Genomic DNA, 18,073 nt, shown 5'->3' with positions numbered 1-18,073 from the left:
TATCGACAGAAACGTGAACACGCTAACTTTGTAGATTGAGCTCCTGGGTGAGAATTGCATCAGTAGAGCCTCAATTGCACTCACGAAGTAAATAGACTATCTTAACAGGACACGTGCTGATAATGGTTAGTTGTGTGCTTGGCTCTGTGTTTTTCATGCCGGTTTTTCTTTTAGGTTTTTTTTTATGTTTTGTCTTCAATTTCATTTATATTTGGCGCCATTGGAGAAAATCGAATCCAGTTGTAAGTCAGTACTTCGTGTGTCCCCTTGCTATCATTCTGTGCCTTGTTTGCGCTGTGGTCAACACCTTACCAAGTTTTGCTCAAAGAATGAGAAGCGATATAAATCCATGTGCAAGAGATGCTCAAGGAAGATGTCATCCGGCTGCTTAACGGCCCTTGGGCTGCCCCTGTTGGGCTGCTAAAACATTAGGATGGGTCGTTATGCTTTTGCGTCGATTACAGGCAAATGTGGCTAAGGCGTTGCGCTGCTGAGCCCGAGGACGTGGGTTCGATTCACGGCCGCAGCGGCCGCTTTTCTGGTCGAGGCGAAAAGCAAAAATGCTGATGTACATGATTTCGGCACACGTTAAGGATCCCCAGGTGGTCAAAATTAATCCGGAGCCCTCCACTACGGCGCGCCTCGTCGCCTGCAATGCTTCGGCACGTTAAACCCTCCAATCAATCGATTACAGGCAAATGAATAGAATAACAAAAAAAGACCTGCCCGCTATCCCACATCAATGACACTGGATTGTCTCCGCCATGCCTGCTACTTGCCAGACCTGAAGAGTGGGTACCTGCCGAGTGGGGTAAATGAGCCTGACCGAGAAAAGAATTCTTTAATCACATCAGACGGACTTGATGAATTTAAAGTGGTGCCTTTCGGACTCTGTGGCACCAACAACATTCCAGCACATCAGGGCACCAGCTCACGGACCTTAAAATGACAGTCTTGCCGAGTTTATCTGGCTGTCACCATCTATTCTGGAATATTTGACGAACACATTTTGTTGACGACCCATACATGACACTGACAGTCTAACCGAGATCCTACCAATGCAGTCTAAAGACGCAACAGGATCTGCTTGTCTGTACCGTAGGATTCGTGTGAGAAGACCTTAAAAACATTCATTGTTTTTAGACATTTTGTTTCAGCTGTTTTTATGGTGGGATGAATGTCAGTCTGTTATCTAGTATTATGCCTAGTTTGTGCTCCTTTTTAACAGGAATTGACGCTCCGTTCGGAGTAATGTCTCTGTCCGGGTGGATCCCATGCTTCCTAGAAAACAACCCAAGTATTTTTTTCCTTGATTAAGTTTGAAAACAGTCCTGTCTGCCCCGTCGGCATAATTGTTGGCACATCTATGTACTTTACTTTTACGTTCACAGATTGACATTTTACATGCATGAAATAAGAAATTGTAGGTGGCAATGTTTTTCCAAGAGAATTCACCTTAACTATGAAAAGAGTGCAGCTGAACACCGCCTTGTCAAATGCCATTTTCTTGCATGTGAACCTTTGAGATTGCACTGTCAACTCTAACGCAGAGTGTTTGTTTGACAAGTAACTAGTAAGGGTGTTTAACGTATTGTCCGAAACACCGAATGCTTTCAGGTAACTAAGGATCCCGTATCGCGAAGCGGTGTCAGGCCTTCTCAAGATAAAAAAAAAACTGTTGTGCAAAACTGTTTATAGATGAAAGCATTTTTGATGTACGACTCATGGGTGACGAGTTGGTCATTCGTGGATTGTCCTGCTGTGAAGCCAGCCTGGCAGCTCTTGAGAAGACCATTGTACTCTAAAAAGTGCACAAGTCTCCAGTTAATCATCTTGGAAAAGCTTGCACAGGCAGCTTGCCAGTGCAACGAGTCAGTAGCTTGCAGGAGAAGGGTCCTTCCCCTCTTTCAGAAAAGCCACAACTATGACCTCCCTCCAAGGACTTGGAAGGTGCTCCGATAGCCATATTTGGTTGTTTAGATGTAGGAGTGTCTCAAGAGTGTCTGCATGTAGGGGCGGTATCATAGTGTATGTAATGTTTTCTGCACCTGGTGCTGAAGGCTGACAAGTGGCAAGAGCAATCTTTAGCTCATGAAGTGTAAATTCAGATGTAAGCAGATTTCTGAGTTGTTCTTGTCACGTAATGGCTTCTTTTCTGCAGATCTTTTGTTGCGTGAAAGTTTGTGTGGAGTCCAGAAGTAGACACCTGTTGGAAGTGTTGTGCGAGTGTGTTAGCGACCACCCCACGACCGGAAGAACCCGGGTTAAGCTTTAGAGTATATTTTTGGCTGTGCCGGCCGACGGTACTATAAAGTGTGTCCCCTGTTGTGATAATTATGGGCAGGCAGTGTGTGTGCTGTCCTTGCAATTTTTGTATTTGTGTACGTACCTTGTGTGTGTGTATGAGTTTACGGGTGTGAGGAAGGTGCACCAACTCTCCCATTCGGCTTCACGGTGCACACTCTTACGTAATGCCTTTGCCCTTTTAAGTGATGTAAGGTCAATGGTTGGGGGATATCTACGGAGGATACCCCACCCCGCGCACCTACAGTCGTTCCACCAGGGCCTCCTTGTGTTTCATGGGGCGGAGCAGGCCTGAGGAATGGACTTTTCGGTGGCGGTGGGGGTGTGCGCCGTGACGAGCTGGGCTGCCTCTTCTACATAAGTGTGTTATGTATGTGTAGCATAGTTGAGATGTCTGTGAATGTATTCCAGTTTGCTCTTGTTTCATTGAACCTCTTTTGAGGAGGTGAACTGTTTGGCCTATGTATGTTAGTGAAGTAGGGTAGTGGTCACTATCATATGGTCATATGGGCCACAGGCGTTGACTACAAGGGGAGGGGGGGTCCGATGTTTCCAAGGGGGCAAACACCGAAGTCTCTAGATCTTTTTTGAAAGGACTCCTTGCGAGGAGTTGAGGGTCCGGTGTGGTGTCACAGCGACGGACAAGTCGGCCAGCATGGGCTGTTTTTGTAGGTTCTCACTTTGATTTTTCCTTTTCACTTCAACGAGTACATGACCAGTACGAGTACAACTGACGACAAACCCGATGCATTTGGCCAAAAGTATGACAGGCTTCTTTGCAACCAGGATGTTCTCTACAGAATGAATGATCTCTTGAAATATTACTTCGGTGTAACCCCTTTTGGAGGGCTGATAATTGGAGGGGGAGCATAAAGAAAAAACCATGCAGTATTGAAGAAAGCTGCGGATGGGGGTTCTTTCTTTCCTCGGTTTATCCTGATGTTGAGAGAGGTCCCGGAGTTCCCTGCCAGGTAAACAAACAGAAAGTCCATCGGCTGGAGCTGGGCCATGGCTCCAACTGCTACGGTTCATTGTTTCTCACTTTCCACGTATAAGCGCAGCATCACGGCTGGTTACAGCTTATGTTTCGGGGCTTGGGGTCCATGGTGTCGCCAATACCGTCACCAGGAGTACTCAAGGTGCCCTGTGCGAGGTCAAACTAGCCCAGCAAGTTCTATTATGGACAACTGGTTAACACCTACAGCAAACAGGGAACCCATTGCATGCTTTGTGCTCATGTCCTGTTCTAATCATTGGACTGGAACTGTGCTGCTAGAACTGTATGGGATGTCGTCCGCAGTAGTTTATTTTCTTTGCTGTTTGTCTTGCTGTCTCCTTTCATTGTGCATTTCCCATTTTAGCGCTTCTAACAATGTCCTGCTTAACATCCGTGTCATGCCGCCTTGCCCACTATTTCCTAGCGCGAGCCACATGGTCATGTCATGCATTATACCATTACACTGCGCAACCATTGAATACCTAAGGGCCATTTTTCAAGAGGCTTCACTTTATTTAGTTTTTCACAGCTGCTTCTTTGAGACATCTATGTACTCCCCAAAAATGTTAACCCCATGGAAACATCTATAGGGACATTTTAAATAAAAAATGTGCGTGTTGCGCAGTTCGAACACTTCCATAAATCCAGCAACCCTTGGCTGTAGTTTTAATGACTGTTCCAGTTATGTTCACTCTTCTTGAGACTTACTTCGATTTAAAAATTTATCATATTTGAATACTCCTAAATTGAATTGGCAGTACAGTGATGTGGGAGTGCGAGAGTTTCGGGGCAAAGTCACTTTGCTAACTGCCGAATTTGCAAACTGAGCAGCAAGTGGAACTTTAGCTTGGCCTGAAAGGATGATGACATGCTCCAGTGGTGTGCCAACACATATGTGTCCCCTGTGAGCTGCTACTGCAGACAGCAGGATTAAAGTTCCCATAATTCACTAGAAAAACTGCTTTGTTCCAGTTCCTCCCCCTGGTGCTGCAGGCTATTGGCATGATTTCAGGAAGTGTTATAGAATTACTGTGGATTGTGGAAGACTACAAAAGAAAAACGAACACAAAATGTGATTTTGTTTATTTTGGTTTTGCTCACTCATGTTTTGCAGTCTTACAAATAATAATGGGTTTAAAGGTGTGCCTGCAGATTTGACACAAGATGTCTTTTGATAAAGTTTGGATTACTTGTATTTCAACTTCAAAAGTAGTCAACCCGGGAGACAACTTTGTCCTGTTTTCTTTGAAATGACTAAACTGCTTTTTCTCTCTCTTTTTTCAGAAAAATGGCACTGCTTGTTCCTCCAGTGTGCTCCACACATCTATAGCTGCTGTGGAAGTTCTGTTCTTAGATTTTTAGTTGCAAGTTTACTGTTATGTTTACATTTAACCTCCTCACTGCAATCGTGTGTATTATCATTTCTGAGAAGTGGTGGTATTGAAGTGTAAGACTGGGAAATTGCTATACAATTGTGCTATGTGCATGAAACGCCTTATGCCAATGCTTAAGTGATACGGCTCATTAGCAGATAACCTACCTAATGTCTTCAACAACCTTATATCATCCTTCCTAACTAACTGGCATTACATACTTTCATATCTGGCACACCCATCTTCACCAGGTTGCTCCAGAGCTGTCCATATCCCTAATTTACCAGCCAACATTGCTATAGTTATAGAATTTTCCTTTTCAATGGCACACTGAACAAGTTATTGTTATATTTTTTGTACCTATTCTTTTTTTTGAGACAGCCAGCTGGTTATATTTTGCCTTGTTTTAATTAGTTTTTGTCAGCTTGGTTGGTATTTAAAGATGAATTAAGCGCTTGTGCATGCTTATTAAACAAGAACAATCACAGTGCTATGTAAAGATAATGTTTTGCAATGGATTGGTTTTATTGGACAGCCAAGTCCAAAAAGAAGATTCATGCCTGGCCCATTTCTTGCAGTTTGTATGTACAGGTGCTGTTTTAGATGCACTATCCTAGAAGTTGAGAGATTTGGCATAATCTTGAAAAAGTCCAAACAGCGCAAACGAAATGACCGTGGAATAGAAACACTAGAACACAGACAGGCACTGACTACCAACTGGTAGCCAGCAGCACCACAGTTGGTAGTCAGCGCCCGTTTGTGTTCTACATGTTTCCATTCCTCGGTCCTGTTTCGTTCGTGCTGTTTGGGTTGTTTTATGAACATGAACCAACTAACTCGCACCAGTCCTGCCTTAGCATAATCTATGCGTGTTAACGCTAGTAAACATTTGAAGTTTGTGAAATAGTGTGGCTGCAGAATTCTAGCAAGAGGAACCATATGGGGAAGGGTGCTTTTGAAGACACGCTAAAAAGTGTGGTTTCTGTACAACTCCTTTTGTACTGTGTTTTCTCGCTGTGAACTGTTTAACCTTCGAGTACATATGCATGCATGATTGCGGATAGTTTGTCGTGAAATTTAAAGAATGGGTACGCAGCGTTAAATACATAAGCTCCAGTCTAAGCATCAAGACCCACTTATTCAAAACAGCAATAGCGTGAATTGAAATGCCATGGCAGGGAATATTTGAGCCAGTGAAGCTTATAGAGAAATCGTGAGCTACATTAGTTGTGGAAAGTCTTGAATGCTTCTGTTTTGTTTGTGGAATCTTCTCAGAGGACAACACCACCTCTGCTTCCCCTGGTCCTGCTGTCTTTGTCTGTTCGGAGTGCGGGGACTGCTTGTCCTCACAAGACTGCCTCAACGAACACATGCTGGACTCCCATGCCCAGAAGCTGCAAAGGAAATGGGATTGCTCCTACTGCTCGTACACTACCAATAGGCGGTAAGAACACAATATGTTTTAGCTTACGGGCTGCTTCCTTGTGCTGCTTCCACAAGGTTGCTTGCTACCTTGTATCTTTTAAGTTAATAATTGCAATGTTTGGAGAACGCTTGTTTCACTCGGGCAGTATCAATGAGTACCTTTTGTCCGCTCAGAATACCAGAGTGGCCCTTATTGCTAAAACTTTACGTGCATGATGTGCTTAAATTGTTATGGGGCCCTTAGATCAATTTCAAAGTGGTTTTGTTTGTCAGAAACTGGCTCTCTAGTTCTTTAAGAGGTAAGCCCAAAAATAGCAGGTATATTCACTCTGGCAACAAAAGCTATTACTCCGACAAAAGACAGCACTACTTGTTGCCTCGGTGACTTGTGATGACGTAACAGTCCGAAGCAAAGCATGCATTTCATGGTTTTGTGCATGAATTCGCCTTTATGTCTGTGAGTTTTGATGGCGATGCTCCACCCCAGGTTGATTTGAGGCCTGATAACTGTGGTTACTTCAGCAAGTGAGTCTCGCGTGCGACAACAACGCTTTGTGGCTTGGCATGCATTAGCTCGCGTTGCATTGAAATGAGCTAGCTTCCTGATCTTTATGGACTTTGAGCAGGAGGTACTGGGTATATCGGGATTGCGAGAGCTGACTGTGCATGCGCGAGAGTTACCGTGAATGGTAACTTACCGGCACAGGTTTTACCATCGTCGCATGGCTCCTTGCGCTCGCAAAATGTACCTTCATATCTTGATTACAGCAAGTGCACTATTGTCAGTGCTTCATGCTTGGTACAGCCAATATAAATGTCTTAGTGAATGTTGTTTATTACATTAGTCTTGATAAATGATGCTTAGGAAAACAACAAATTATGACTTCACCAGAGCAAAATCGTACCCCTACTTTTCTAAGCCATGCCCACCTCAAATGGTTCAGATGCATTTTGAACTCACAAAGCTTTTTTCTGCCTTTAATCGTGGAGGGAAAGGTAGTATAGGTATTTACTGCACCATATTTTACTTATTTTATGACGAAATATTTAGTGGAAGCATGAAATCTGAGGTCCGTTCTATTCACCTTGCACCTCTTGAACCAGTTCACAGCAGTGGAGTACTGGCTTCACCATCCTGCAGGATCAGTGTAATCACACCTGGATTTTTTGGCCTGCTTCTGCTTCTGCACTTTCTTGACAGGGAGTGCAGGCAAAGCCATTAACTCGTCTTGCACCCTCCTGAACCACCGGTGAATCGAACGGTGCTGTTGAGATGCCACAGGCTGCACTACTGAAATGAATGTTGAAATGCTGTACTGCCTGGCTGGTTCACGTGGTGCAGGTGGATCAAACAGACCCCTGATTAGCAATACTTGGTACCAATTGTTCCCCTAAATGGTGTCACTGACATCATGTTTTCTTTTTTAAGCTGTAGGGGAGATTTCTATGACTATTTTAAAAGAATTACTGTATCATGAAAGTCTAATCTAAAACGTTCAAGATTCAAGCTATATCAAGCTTACACGAACAGTTCTAGGAAAACAAAGTTTTTTGTCATTTGCTTTGACCTGTCAGATGTTGCTACTTGCATTTGCGTTTGGCAGGAGTTATCGTTGCCATAACCAGGGGCTGCTCATGCTCTTTTACCCTTAACAGAAATGTTGAGGTTGTACTCGAAACAGTGAATCACAGAAAAAGTGCAAAGAACTGTTTCGAGCACACCAGCCAAGAATACTCAAATGATGAAACTCTTCTGTCAAAAATGGAGCGCTAAGCACTTGTTCTGCACACATTGTTGCTTCTGTGCTCATGGTATCCTTCTGCCACAAACAGGTGAGCATTGAGCTAGGTGTGTCTGCCTCTGTATGAATGCAAACACAGAGGAAAGATATTCTTTATAGCTTTTTGGCATTTCTACGCCTATAAAAATTGCTTTAACTCTCTTGTGACCATGAAAAAATGGCCGATTTTGAATGCTTCCAGAAAACATTTTTTTTCTCTTGAACGACTGGACACATTTAGCATTGCTATGCATGAAATTGTAGCTTATAGATTTCTCTTTCAGACTCATAACAGTAGTTTTGTGACAGGTGTAATTATTGACAGTTTATTCGTCAACAAAACAAAAAGTTCACAGAAAGTATACACATAACACAAATAGGCGATTTTAATGTGCCTAAAAATAATTTTAGTAATTCTAATATATACAAAATGTTTCTACGTTCCTAAGCTATGATTCAATATATATACATCAATGCTGTGCACCAACTTCTGGATTTTTGCAGGCTCTAACCTAACCGCTCTGACGCCTGTGCCACTCTGCGAAGTCACTCGAGAGTCAGTCGGTCTCTAAAATATGCACTCAAGCATGGGTATTTGTGTTCTCACACCAAATCCTTATCACTGCAGTGGTAAAAACAAAAAAAATTAGCGCTTTTGAGAAGCAGCATGCATCGCTCCGCAGTGCTGTTACGTGAGCACCAGGCCATCTTGAAAGTTATAACACGATATGGCGGGTGCATTTGGTGAAACAGTGCGGCCATAATTTGTCCAGATCTGCACAATGAAGTAATACTACAGTCGTCAGATATTAGGCACGTTTTTATAAATACAGCGCAGAGTCAAAAACAAACCTTCCCTGCAGCACCTGTCGAAGTCTGAGGCTGTTGAATGGGAGAGTCTTCATCAGAACTAAAATCTGGAGAATCCACATTGTTGCTGGAGTCATCACTGCTGCTGGGGTAAAAAAATTAGTAGCAGCAGTGGCTGAAGTCTCTGAAACCGCTGTCTGCATTTGCAGAGTGGGCAGTGAAACAGAGCGCCATTTTCACCCAACTCGCTGCTACTTGGGTTCAAATTTCACTCGTGACGCCATCTACCCACGCGAGATGTAAACAAACGTAACGGAACTGAAAAAGGGGTTTCCAATAAACACGCCAGATGGTGGCAGTTTTCCGAATAGCGCCGTTTTTACTTCTTGCGGGTGATTTGAAAATCATCGTTCACTCGTGAACAATGGCCTATGGCGTGGTCACAAAAGAGTTAATATAGGTGGGACTCTTATGTCACAGGTTGGTTTAATAAATAGCTGTTGCGTGGCGATATCACTGACCGTAGGAAAAACCCCATTAAAAAACCATCTAAGGGCCACTTTTAGAGCATACCCTTTGTGTCCGCTTTATTATGGGGAAAATGCGTTTTGTTCGTTACGAATTGGAAGTATTACACAATTCTCCTTGCCTTTTAATACGTATTCTATAACCCTTTCAGGGTTACGGACGTACATGTACGTCCTCTGCAAACGCCTTCCAAATGGTCAATAACGTACATGTACGTCATCGCTTGTATGTTTAAAAAGTGCGCATTTTTCGCCAACTTCTCTTGCTTGGCATGTGCTGCCACACTGTGGAAATACATCAAATTATTTTCTTGCGCTGATGGCTTTTATTTTTAATTTTTATGATTTACTTCAGCGACGCGCCGGCTATCGCTTTTGCATTTGGTAACGAGGGGGCGCGCTGGGTATCGCCCACCTAAAGCCCCTTATGCCCACCGGGTACATCTCGCATCTTGTGCTTGCCACAGACCAAGGGCGCCTGCGAAACTGATGAGGCTCGTTTCTCCTTTTTTGTATTCTTTAGGAGTGGTGCGCCGTCTATCGCTTGCGCAGCCGGCCGCACGCGCGGGCGCAGCGGCTGGTTTTGGTATCGTCCTCCAGGCACTTTCTACTTTTTGCACCCGCAAAACTGATGTCTATCTGATTTCAATTCACTCAAAAGGTGCTGGCTTGTTACTCTCTCGTTTCTATTTAGAATTTTTCTGTGTTACTTATGAATAAACCATATGTATGTAATAACACAAACGATTTTTTTGTGACTTCATTGTCATCCTAAAGAAATTACGATATTTTTTTCTCGAAATAGATTCCTCCGAAGAATTTAAATCAGCAATAAAAGAAATTGACCCTGGGGGGTCGCATTTGCGAAAAAATTTGACCCTCTAAGGGCTAAACACGTGGTGCATAACTGAGGTCCTCAATTCAATGTTTTAAACCTAACATGGAAGCATTATCTTGCATCTACTAACACAAGATCGTTGCGTTGTGGGGACGAGGGTTCTTACGGCGACCTATCTCGCACTCGAAATGGCTGCAGGCTAACTCCACTGAACTCCGCCACAGACCGCCGACCGGCGTAGCGGCAGAGAACAGCAAGGATGCGCTGCTGAGCACGAGGTCGCGGGTTCGATTCCCGGCCGCGGCGGCCGCTTTTCTGATGGAGGCGAAAAGCAAAAATGCCTGTGTGGACGAGATTTCGGCGGACGTTAAAGGTCCCCAAGTGGTCAAAATTAATCCGGAGCCCTCCACTACGGCGCACCTCACCGTCTGCGTTGCGTCGGCGCATTAAATTCTACAATCAATCAGAACAGTAAGGAACACACGAGACACAATGAAACATCCAAACTCGCGTCTATTGGCGCTCCAATAACATGGTTTGACTCCTCGCTGGTCTTGATGCAGCCGTCCGGCGAAGATCAGGAGAAAGGCGCAATGGGGCAGACAAAGGAAGGCAGAGTCTAAACCCCGGTACTCAGGTCTGTGGTGGCTGACCTCTCGAACCCCTAAGAGACCCTACCTTCGTCCCGTGCACCCAGACCGGCCCTCGGGGGCCCCTGATGAACTGGTCATGTGAGGAGGTCTGCCGCGCCACTGTCGCAACACGCCTGCGCCGCGGCGGGGAGAGGGCGCGGCCACTGGAGAAGAGAGGGAACCGCCCTTGTTGCCCCGGCGGCGGATGGCGAGGAATGGGTAGAGCGCCGGGACTCCGGGTTCCCCACAGCGTTTACGAAACATAGTGCTTGTATTTAATGAAGGTCACAGATGTAACATGTTTTGTGACAGTACAAGGTGTACATTGTAATCGCTACTAATAAATTTTATATACCATTTAGAAGCATCAAAACGAATTTTGCTGTGTCTTTAGGATTTCACTCAACACATCCTTAAGAATTTGAGTGCGCCTTGTCACTGAGTAGTATATCAAGGGAATCGTCTGGTTTTTTGGGCATAGGTGGCTAATTCAGGGATGTTACAGCAGCGCTTATAGCACCAGAGCACGACATTTGTGAGTTTGTGCTACAACATGCACCAAAACTGCAAAATTGACCCAAATTGCACCTATGCTGCTCCAAAGCACAAAATAAAGTGCAGGTCCACCCTTTCCCCGTGGAATTACCCGCCAGGGTTGCCACTGGTGGCTATTTCTTGCCAAACTGGCGAATTTGAGAGGCCTGTGGCGACCTGAAATTCACCTTCTGGTTGCTAATACCCCTGTCACACGGGCACTTTCAATCGCGATTGAGTCGATCTGGATCGAGCTCAATCCGGATCGGGCACCTGCTACACGGCAGTTTCAATCGCGATCGAGCTCGATCCCGCTCGAACTCAATCCTCGTTTCTCAAGCGCGATCGAGGCTTCCAAGCGCGATCGAACGAAAGCGGCGATACTCTCGTCCCCGCTCAGTAATGGCACAGAATGTGACAACTTGAACTAACGCCACAAATTGTGTCAAATAACTTGACCCAAATAAGCGTGAGGTAATATTTACATAGTTACGTATACCTACGACCGCGCGAAGTTACCAGACGCCGGCCGCAAGTACATGGTTAGCGCCATCTGGCGAACACGAGCGCAACCCGTGCAACTTCTCAATCGCGATTGAAACGTGCCGTGTAGCAGCGGCAGTACGTCGAGCGCGCTCGAAAACTCGATTGCGATTCACTTCAATCGCGATTGAAAGTGCCCGTGTGACAGGGGTATAATTTACCCAAGACATTTTACCTTCTAAAACAAGTTTTGTTTATGGCACTCTGCTCCTGTGCTACTCAAATATTTTTTTGCATGTGCGAGCTGCCCCAAAAGGGGGCTTTTGTGCCTTAAAAAGCAGTAGCGTAAACAATCATTTATGACGGCATTTATTCATGTCAGTTTTGGTTTCGACAAAGCGAATGCCGAGCGGCCGCCATGACAAAAGGGCACCCCTCACGTCGCCATGGTTGTTGCACTGCTGCCGATCTGGACGCGTGCGCGAGTGTACGTCCAGACCGGTCGAGGTTTTCACCATCCCCACACACCCGGGCAGCATGACGTCAGTCCCAAAACCATGACGTGTACACACAGCATAGCAGCGCGCACCAAACGCAGCCAGCGCGTTGGCTACGTCACGGGAGTCCCAACGTCGGCAGCTTGGGGCAAGGAGCAGATGATGTCATGCCGGCCTGCTCTGGGCGTTCTTGTGCATGCAAAGATGAAAATGGATTTAAAGTATGTCATACTGAACAGTTACTGTTGAACCTTGCCGGGAGATATCTCCCGATTAATAGGAAACATTTTACATAGTTACTCAGCTTTGAAATTTCGTGTAACTACTCCTTTAAAGGTAGTTTTCATGAGCACGTGTTTAACCTCAAGCAGGCCAGATGTATCATTTCTGCTGTTACTCTGTCATGGCTGGGAAGTGGGATCGGCACAAAATTCCAAGATGTGCTTCACGTGTATCATTAAACACATCTGTTGGGCAAGTTGGTACATTATGATTGAAAAAAATAGAGCGCGAGTTAGGCAACGACAGTTAAGAAGGACGACGGGAGAAGCGCTTATCCCGTCGTCCTTCTTTACTGTCGTCTAAGTCACGCTCTATTTTTCATTCACGTGTATTGTTTACGTACGTGACGTTTGGTTAGAAAAAAGCTTTGTGTTCAATAGAATGGCATTGCTTTTCTCCGAAGCTTGACAACAAAAGTTGTCAATCAAATTGCTCTGTCAAATTTTAATTTGTGGAATTTTTCAAATAAAAACACCACATTTGCCCTGTTGTTGACGCTGCCCTTTGTGCATTCGGCTGTCTAACATTACCTGCAAAATAATTGAATCTTTGTGTTGCTGGTGACCATCTTTGCAGAGACCATTTGACGAAACACGAGTACATTCACACTGGTGCTAGGCCGTTGTCCTGCCCATCATGCAACAAGACGTTCACGCAGAAAGGCAACCTCGTCCGCCACCAGAGGGTCCACACAGGAGAAAGGCCCTACAAGTGCACCGTCTGTGGCCAGCAGTTCAAGGATTCATCTGCCCTGTCAAAGCACAGAACGCTGCACCTGGATGGCGGGAAGCCTCACAAATGCCATTACTGTGGGGCGGCCTTCAAACATGAGCGCAATATGATAGCTCACCTCGAGATCCACACTAGAGAAAGACAGCATGCCTGCCGTTGGTGTGATAAAAAATTCAACCAGAGTTCAAGTGCCAGGAAACATGAGCAACAGATGCATTCTAGCGAAACCTCACCCATTAACAGTTCCTCTCATGGAGGCAGCAATGAAAAGCTCAATTCATAGTAAATATTTTTATGCAACTAATGCCTTCTTAGCTGAAAGACACCATTCTAGGTTCTTGAATTCTGGCAACAAACTCAACGTAAAAATTTGGTTGAATATTGTTGATGTGTAGGACACCTAACCAAATACCTATGTCTTTAAAAAAAAAAATCTGATCTTATCCTTGGCTACCACGGTGGAAACAGTAGAAAGTAAAGCGAGTTGCACAACACTCAGTATGGATGTATGGATCACAGTAGCAATGAACAAACTTTTCTTGTGAATAGGAAATTTTTTGGCCATATTCAGGGAAGTCGTTGCAAGAAGACTCCTATTGTGGTTATATGATATTGCTATTTCCTCGAAAAAAGGCAATGGCGAGCCAAAATAAGGACTAGGTGTGCTACGTTCTCTGGAAAGGAAGAAAAGTCATCTGCATTTTTTACCTCATTGCGTTAGTTTTTTACAGCTTTACATATTTAGTTTGCACAATCACAGTGTCACCAAAGACTACTTTTGGCACCATGTAAAAATAAAAACTTTTTCTGGAATTTACTACACATAGGGTTGTTTTTGTATGCAGGCTTGTCATAATGAAGGCCTTTTGAATAGGTTGATTGCTTTTGCACCACTTTGGCAGCAGTGTCCATTAAATGCGTAGAGACAGCATACCACCTTGTTCCATTCGTATAGGAGGCGTTTCAGGTATTGCAGAGTTCAGCAACTTTAACAGCAACTGCTTCACTGCTGCTCAAGTATTTGGTAGGTACAGGGCATTTTTCAAGCTACTGTCCTGTTGTGCCATAGTCTGAAGACAGAATGAAACAGCTGCTCATGAAAGGCCAATTGTCTGGCTGCATCCCAACTCCTAAAATAATCCATAGCTCTCGATATCAACAGCTTGAGAAACCTAGAAAAACATCACTGTAGCATTGCCTAATTCACTTGCGGCCATGAACCATAGCATTGTTTCTCTTGAGATCGCCAACCTATATTATTCGGTTCAGAAGAGCTTGCCATGCTGGATAAATGGGTGAAATCGCTGAGATTGGGTCTTACACTGCTGCATACATTCTAGCCTTGTTGCTGTTTACTGCCATCACTTCTAGGCCCATCACTGCTACGGCACTGCATGTTGGGTGTGAATACCTTATAAGACATGGCCCTGCTTCTACTCCAAATTCTAAAACAGAGCAGAGGCCCACACTACTGCTCTTGTATTTTGCAGAAACCTGCTTAGAAGAAAAAAATTGGCTCCAATCCACGCTGTGAAGGGTGTTGAAAAGCAAACTTTAAAGGACACCCACAACAATTGCCCATGGGATGTCGCTTAAATTCACACACGTGGCTCTACAAATCGAGACAAGAGGTTCTGCCAGCCATTACTGGAATTCGCGGGGGTGGCGTCCTGAACGCGGAGCCTCGGCCGTGAGTCTGAAGTGAGAAAATGGAGAGGAGAGTCTTTCGAAGGGTGAGACAGCGGAACCTAACCATCCTGATGTGCTAGCTTGGGGCTACACCATTGCGTGCCACAAGCGCAGACACCAAAACAACTTTGCACGTGAACTTGGTGATTCCCATTTATATTGACTTAAACTAGTTAGTTTAGTACGTTTGAAAATTACAAAAAAGCTGAAAAAACTTAAATAATCGCTGTTGATCAGAACCAGTTGCTCCTTTTGCCTTTTGTAATAGTTGTTAAAACACAACCGACTTGGTATTCACCAATTTAGAAAACGGAGTCCCATTCGTGGCAAGCAGTGTTTTCTAGCTGCCAGATGTGTGTATATGGTCTCTACAATTTGTTTTCCCGCCCTGCACACCAATCCTTAACGTATCTGCCATATGTCCACTTAATTCTGCTGGGTGCGGGTTGCCCAGGAGATGCTTTGGAACAAGTTAATCAAGCTGTGCGAAGAAAGCGGTCAATGGACGCGAAGCACTCCAGAACAGACAAAACAACCGTCGTTAAATCAGACGGCGAAGCCGCCCCTCCAACGCGCCTGCCGTTGCGAGCAGGCAGCTGCGTGTGGGGAACACTGGGTAATAGTGCCATATCTCTGCGCCATCCACACTGTGCTCCGGGAGTGAAAACCGCCCTCCCCAACCGCGTTTGGAATTTCTTGTCCCGCACGCCATGAAGGAATCGTTGGCTGGTAGAGTTAGAAAGCTTTGCTTTAAAAAGAGTCGGATTTGCATTTTCTCAATTTTCTCGGGCAGAAAAATTGCCACATTTCTATCATTTACTTGGAATCAAAAATGATAGTAGACTTGGGATCTTTTGGCTCATCATGGCTTGTCAAAAATGGGCCTTGATAAAGCTGAAAATTGGGACACAAACAAGTTTCTTTGGTAATTAACTTGCTTCACTGACTATGAAATGTGACAAGTTTATTGAAATGCAACAAATCGATGTCAAACAAAGTGTTTATATATTTTAAAACTTTGTGGAGAGGGGAATCGCGGAAACCCGCAAGCGGCCGGTGGGGTAGTGCCGTCCCCCTCACTCAGCAGCCACGTGTGCGTTCACGGTCACATCATGGGTCATAAGAAAACCCGGTCATCCAATGGAACGGCGGAGCGACTGGCATGACATCATTCGAAGAGGTGGCAGCTGACGCGGGACGCCGGTGCCAGGGGTTGCGACGAGGCGATGGCCAGAGGAATAGGAGCTAAGGGATCGGCTTAACTGCGCTAGCTACAACCAAGATCGCCTATCCATTTGTGGCTGAGCCAGACGTCTTCGGACGCGAACCAACGAGGGTCCCATAAAAGAAGAGATCGCTGGGTGGTTTGGATAATAATTCCCCTTAAAGATCTCTGTCCGTGGGCCTTCCCTGTTACCTACCTCCTATTTTGGCACTGTAGCCAAGGAAGCCATTTGTGGAGGACTCTGAGTGTCACCCATGCTGTTTTAGTGACCTAATGTGGGCTCCGTTTGCAAACAGTTGAGGCAAAATAAGGCGACGTGGCAAGCACTGCCAGTGAGTGGTGTGATGTTACGATGGTCGCATGCCAGGCCGTGGAAACCCACAATCGCCGAACGTTCACGCCACCTACGAATGAAAACGTGAGTCGGGAACACCGCCCCCACGGTTGAGACATGAGCGTGGAGCGCGTACAGTCAGCTCCCACACATTTCTGCCGGCATGGCAAGAGGCTCACGCCAACCAGCACCGAGTGCTCGCCCTTAGCGTCGACTCGGATGAGTAAGATAAAATGCCTACAGAGCACACGCCGCGGTATTTGATTCGCCGACACTCGCCTGCGCACGTCACTTAGTTGACTGCTGCTTCGCCGCCTGTGTATTCATTGACTTTTTAGGGGAGCACAAGTTTGATCCAATAAACTTTTCCTTCACGACAACTGCGTCGTCTTTGGCTTCATGACATCTGTTAGAGGTGCCGGGTACACACTTTTAAGGGCGAAGTCCTTGAGGACCTCGCAATGTCCGTGGCGATGTCTGTGCGCAAGGGACTTTACGTTGATTTGATGATTATCTGATCTGACCTCTGATCGCTATTGGTTTCCCCTTTGTAGCGGGGTGATGACATGTCATCTAACCAAAAAGGACTGATATACCTATGTTTTATACTCATGGTTTAATACTAGCGCTGCTTCAGGCTGGCACAGAAAACTCATTAGGCACTAAATACTTTTTTGTTACAGGTGGTAACTGTCCTAGGCAATATTCCCCTCTCTGCTTTTCGTCCACCAGCATTCTAATCTTCCTTTTGTCGCGTCGACAGCCTTGAAGTTAACTTCCTCTGTGCTACCCTTAAATCCTAGGGCTTCCGGAAGCCCAAGATTTCCCTCATCTAGATTTGGATAGATACCCTCACATTCTAACACTGTGCTGCATAGTTTCTGTTTCTTTAACGCAGACGATGCATACCCCATCGACGCATACCACGTGCGCACAGCACTGTACGCCATCTATTATAAAGTGCGGCGCACACTGCTGACTGACTGAATAAACTTTATTGAAGTAAAGATGGAGGACACTGCAGTACCATCCGCGCGCGCCATCTGGGAGGAGCGCCGGTAACTGCAGAAGAAAAGAGCGCGAATTTCAAAGGGTAGAAAACGCAAAAATAAAACAAAAACCCTAAACTATCTAACGATAATGCGCTGAAAAAGACACCGTGAACGATGCCGAGGGTGCGAAGTACTAGGACGTCACTTGCATTTGTCACTTTCATGGCATTTGCCAGTCGGTTGTGCACGCACCGTGCGCAGTCAGCAGTTGCCATCCACGCTGCCTAGATCGTCATCGGGCGATCTGGCCAAAAGTGTGCCACGTCTGCTAAGAGTGCAAGCCGAGAGGAGGGAAGCTGCTGGGTAGGCAGCCCATAGTAAGCACGAAGCCATGGTAAATACATGCGTGCGAGCTCATGGTCCCGCTGCTGCACAGCGAACAGGTGTAAGTACGTACTCATAATGACGTCACTACGGCCGGATCGCAGAAATCTACCAGATGCACAAGGCTACACTACAGGAAATCTTGCAAACACGATCCAAAGTGTTTCGTTGCAATGGCTTTCCAAAGCAGCTGATCACGGACAATGCCATGTACTGACATCGGAGGTGATTTGG

General features: G+C 45.4%; 1 protein-coding gene across 1 annotated transcript; it reads left to right on the top strand.

Annotated features, from left to right (window-relative positions):
* The first annotated feature begins 5,801 nt into the window (after positions 1–5,801).
* On the top strand, positions 5,802–14,032 carry LOC144141036 (uncharacterized). Its single transcript, XM_077672539.1, has 2 exons — positions 5,802–6,118; positions 13,060–14,032. Exons 1-2 carry the CDS (start codon positions 6,045–6,047, stop codon positions 13,496–13,498), a joined length of 513 nt encoding a protein of 170 aa, XP_077528665.1. The 5' UTR covers positions 5,802–6,044; the 3' UTR covers positions 13,499–14,032.
* The last annotated feature ends 4,041 nt before the right edge of the window (positions 14,033–18,073 follow it).

The sequence above is a fragment of the Haemaphysalis longicornis genome, unplaced genomic scaffold (genome assembly GCF_048455015.1).
Source record: "Haemaphysalis longicornis isolate Haplotype H1 unplaced genomic scaffold, Haemaphysalis longicornis Haplotype H1 scaffold_6, whole genome shotgun sequence".
NCBI classification, from domain to species: domain Eukaryota; kingdom Metazoa; phylum Arthropoda; class Arachnida; order Ixodida; family Ixodidae; genus Haemaphysalis; species Haemaphysalis longicornis.
The sequence above is the reverse complement of the archived record's forward strand: the minus strand, read 5'-3'. Positions and strand labels throughout refer to the sequence as shown.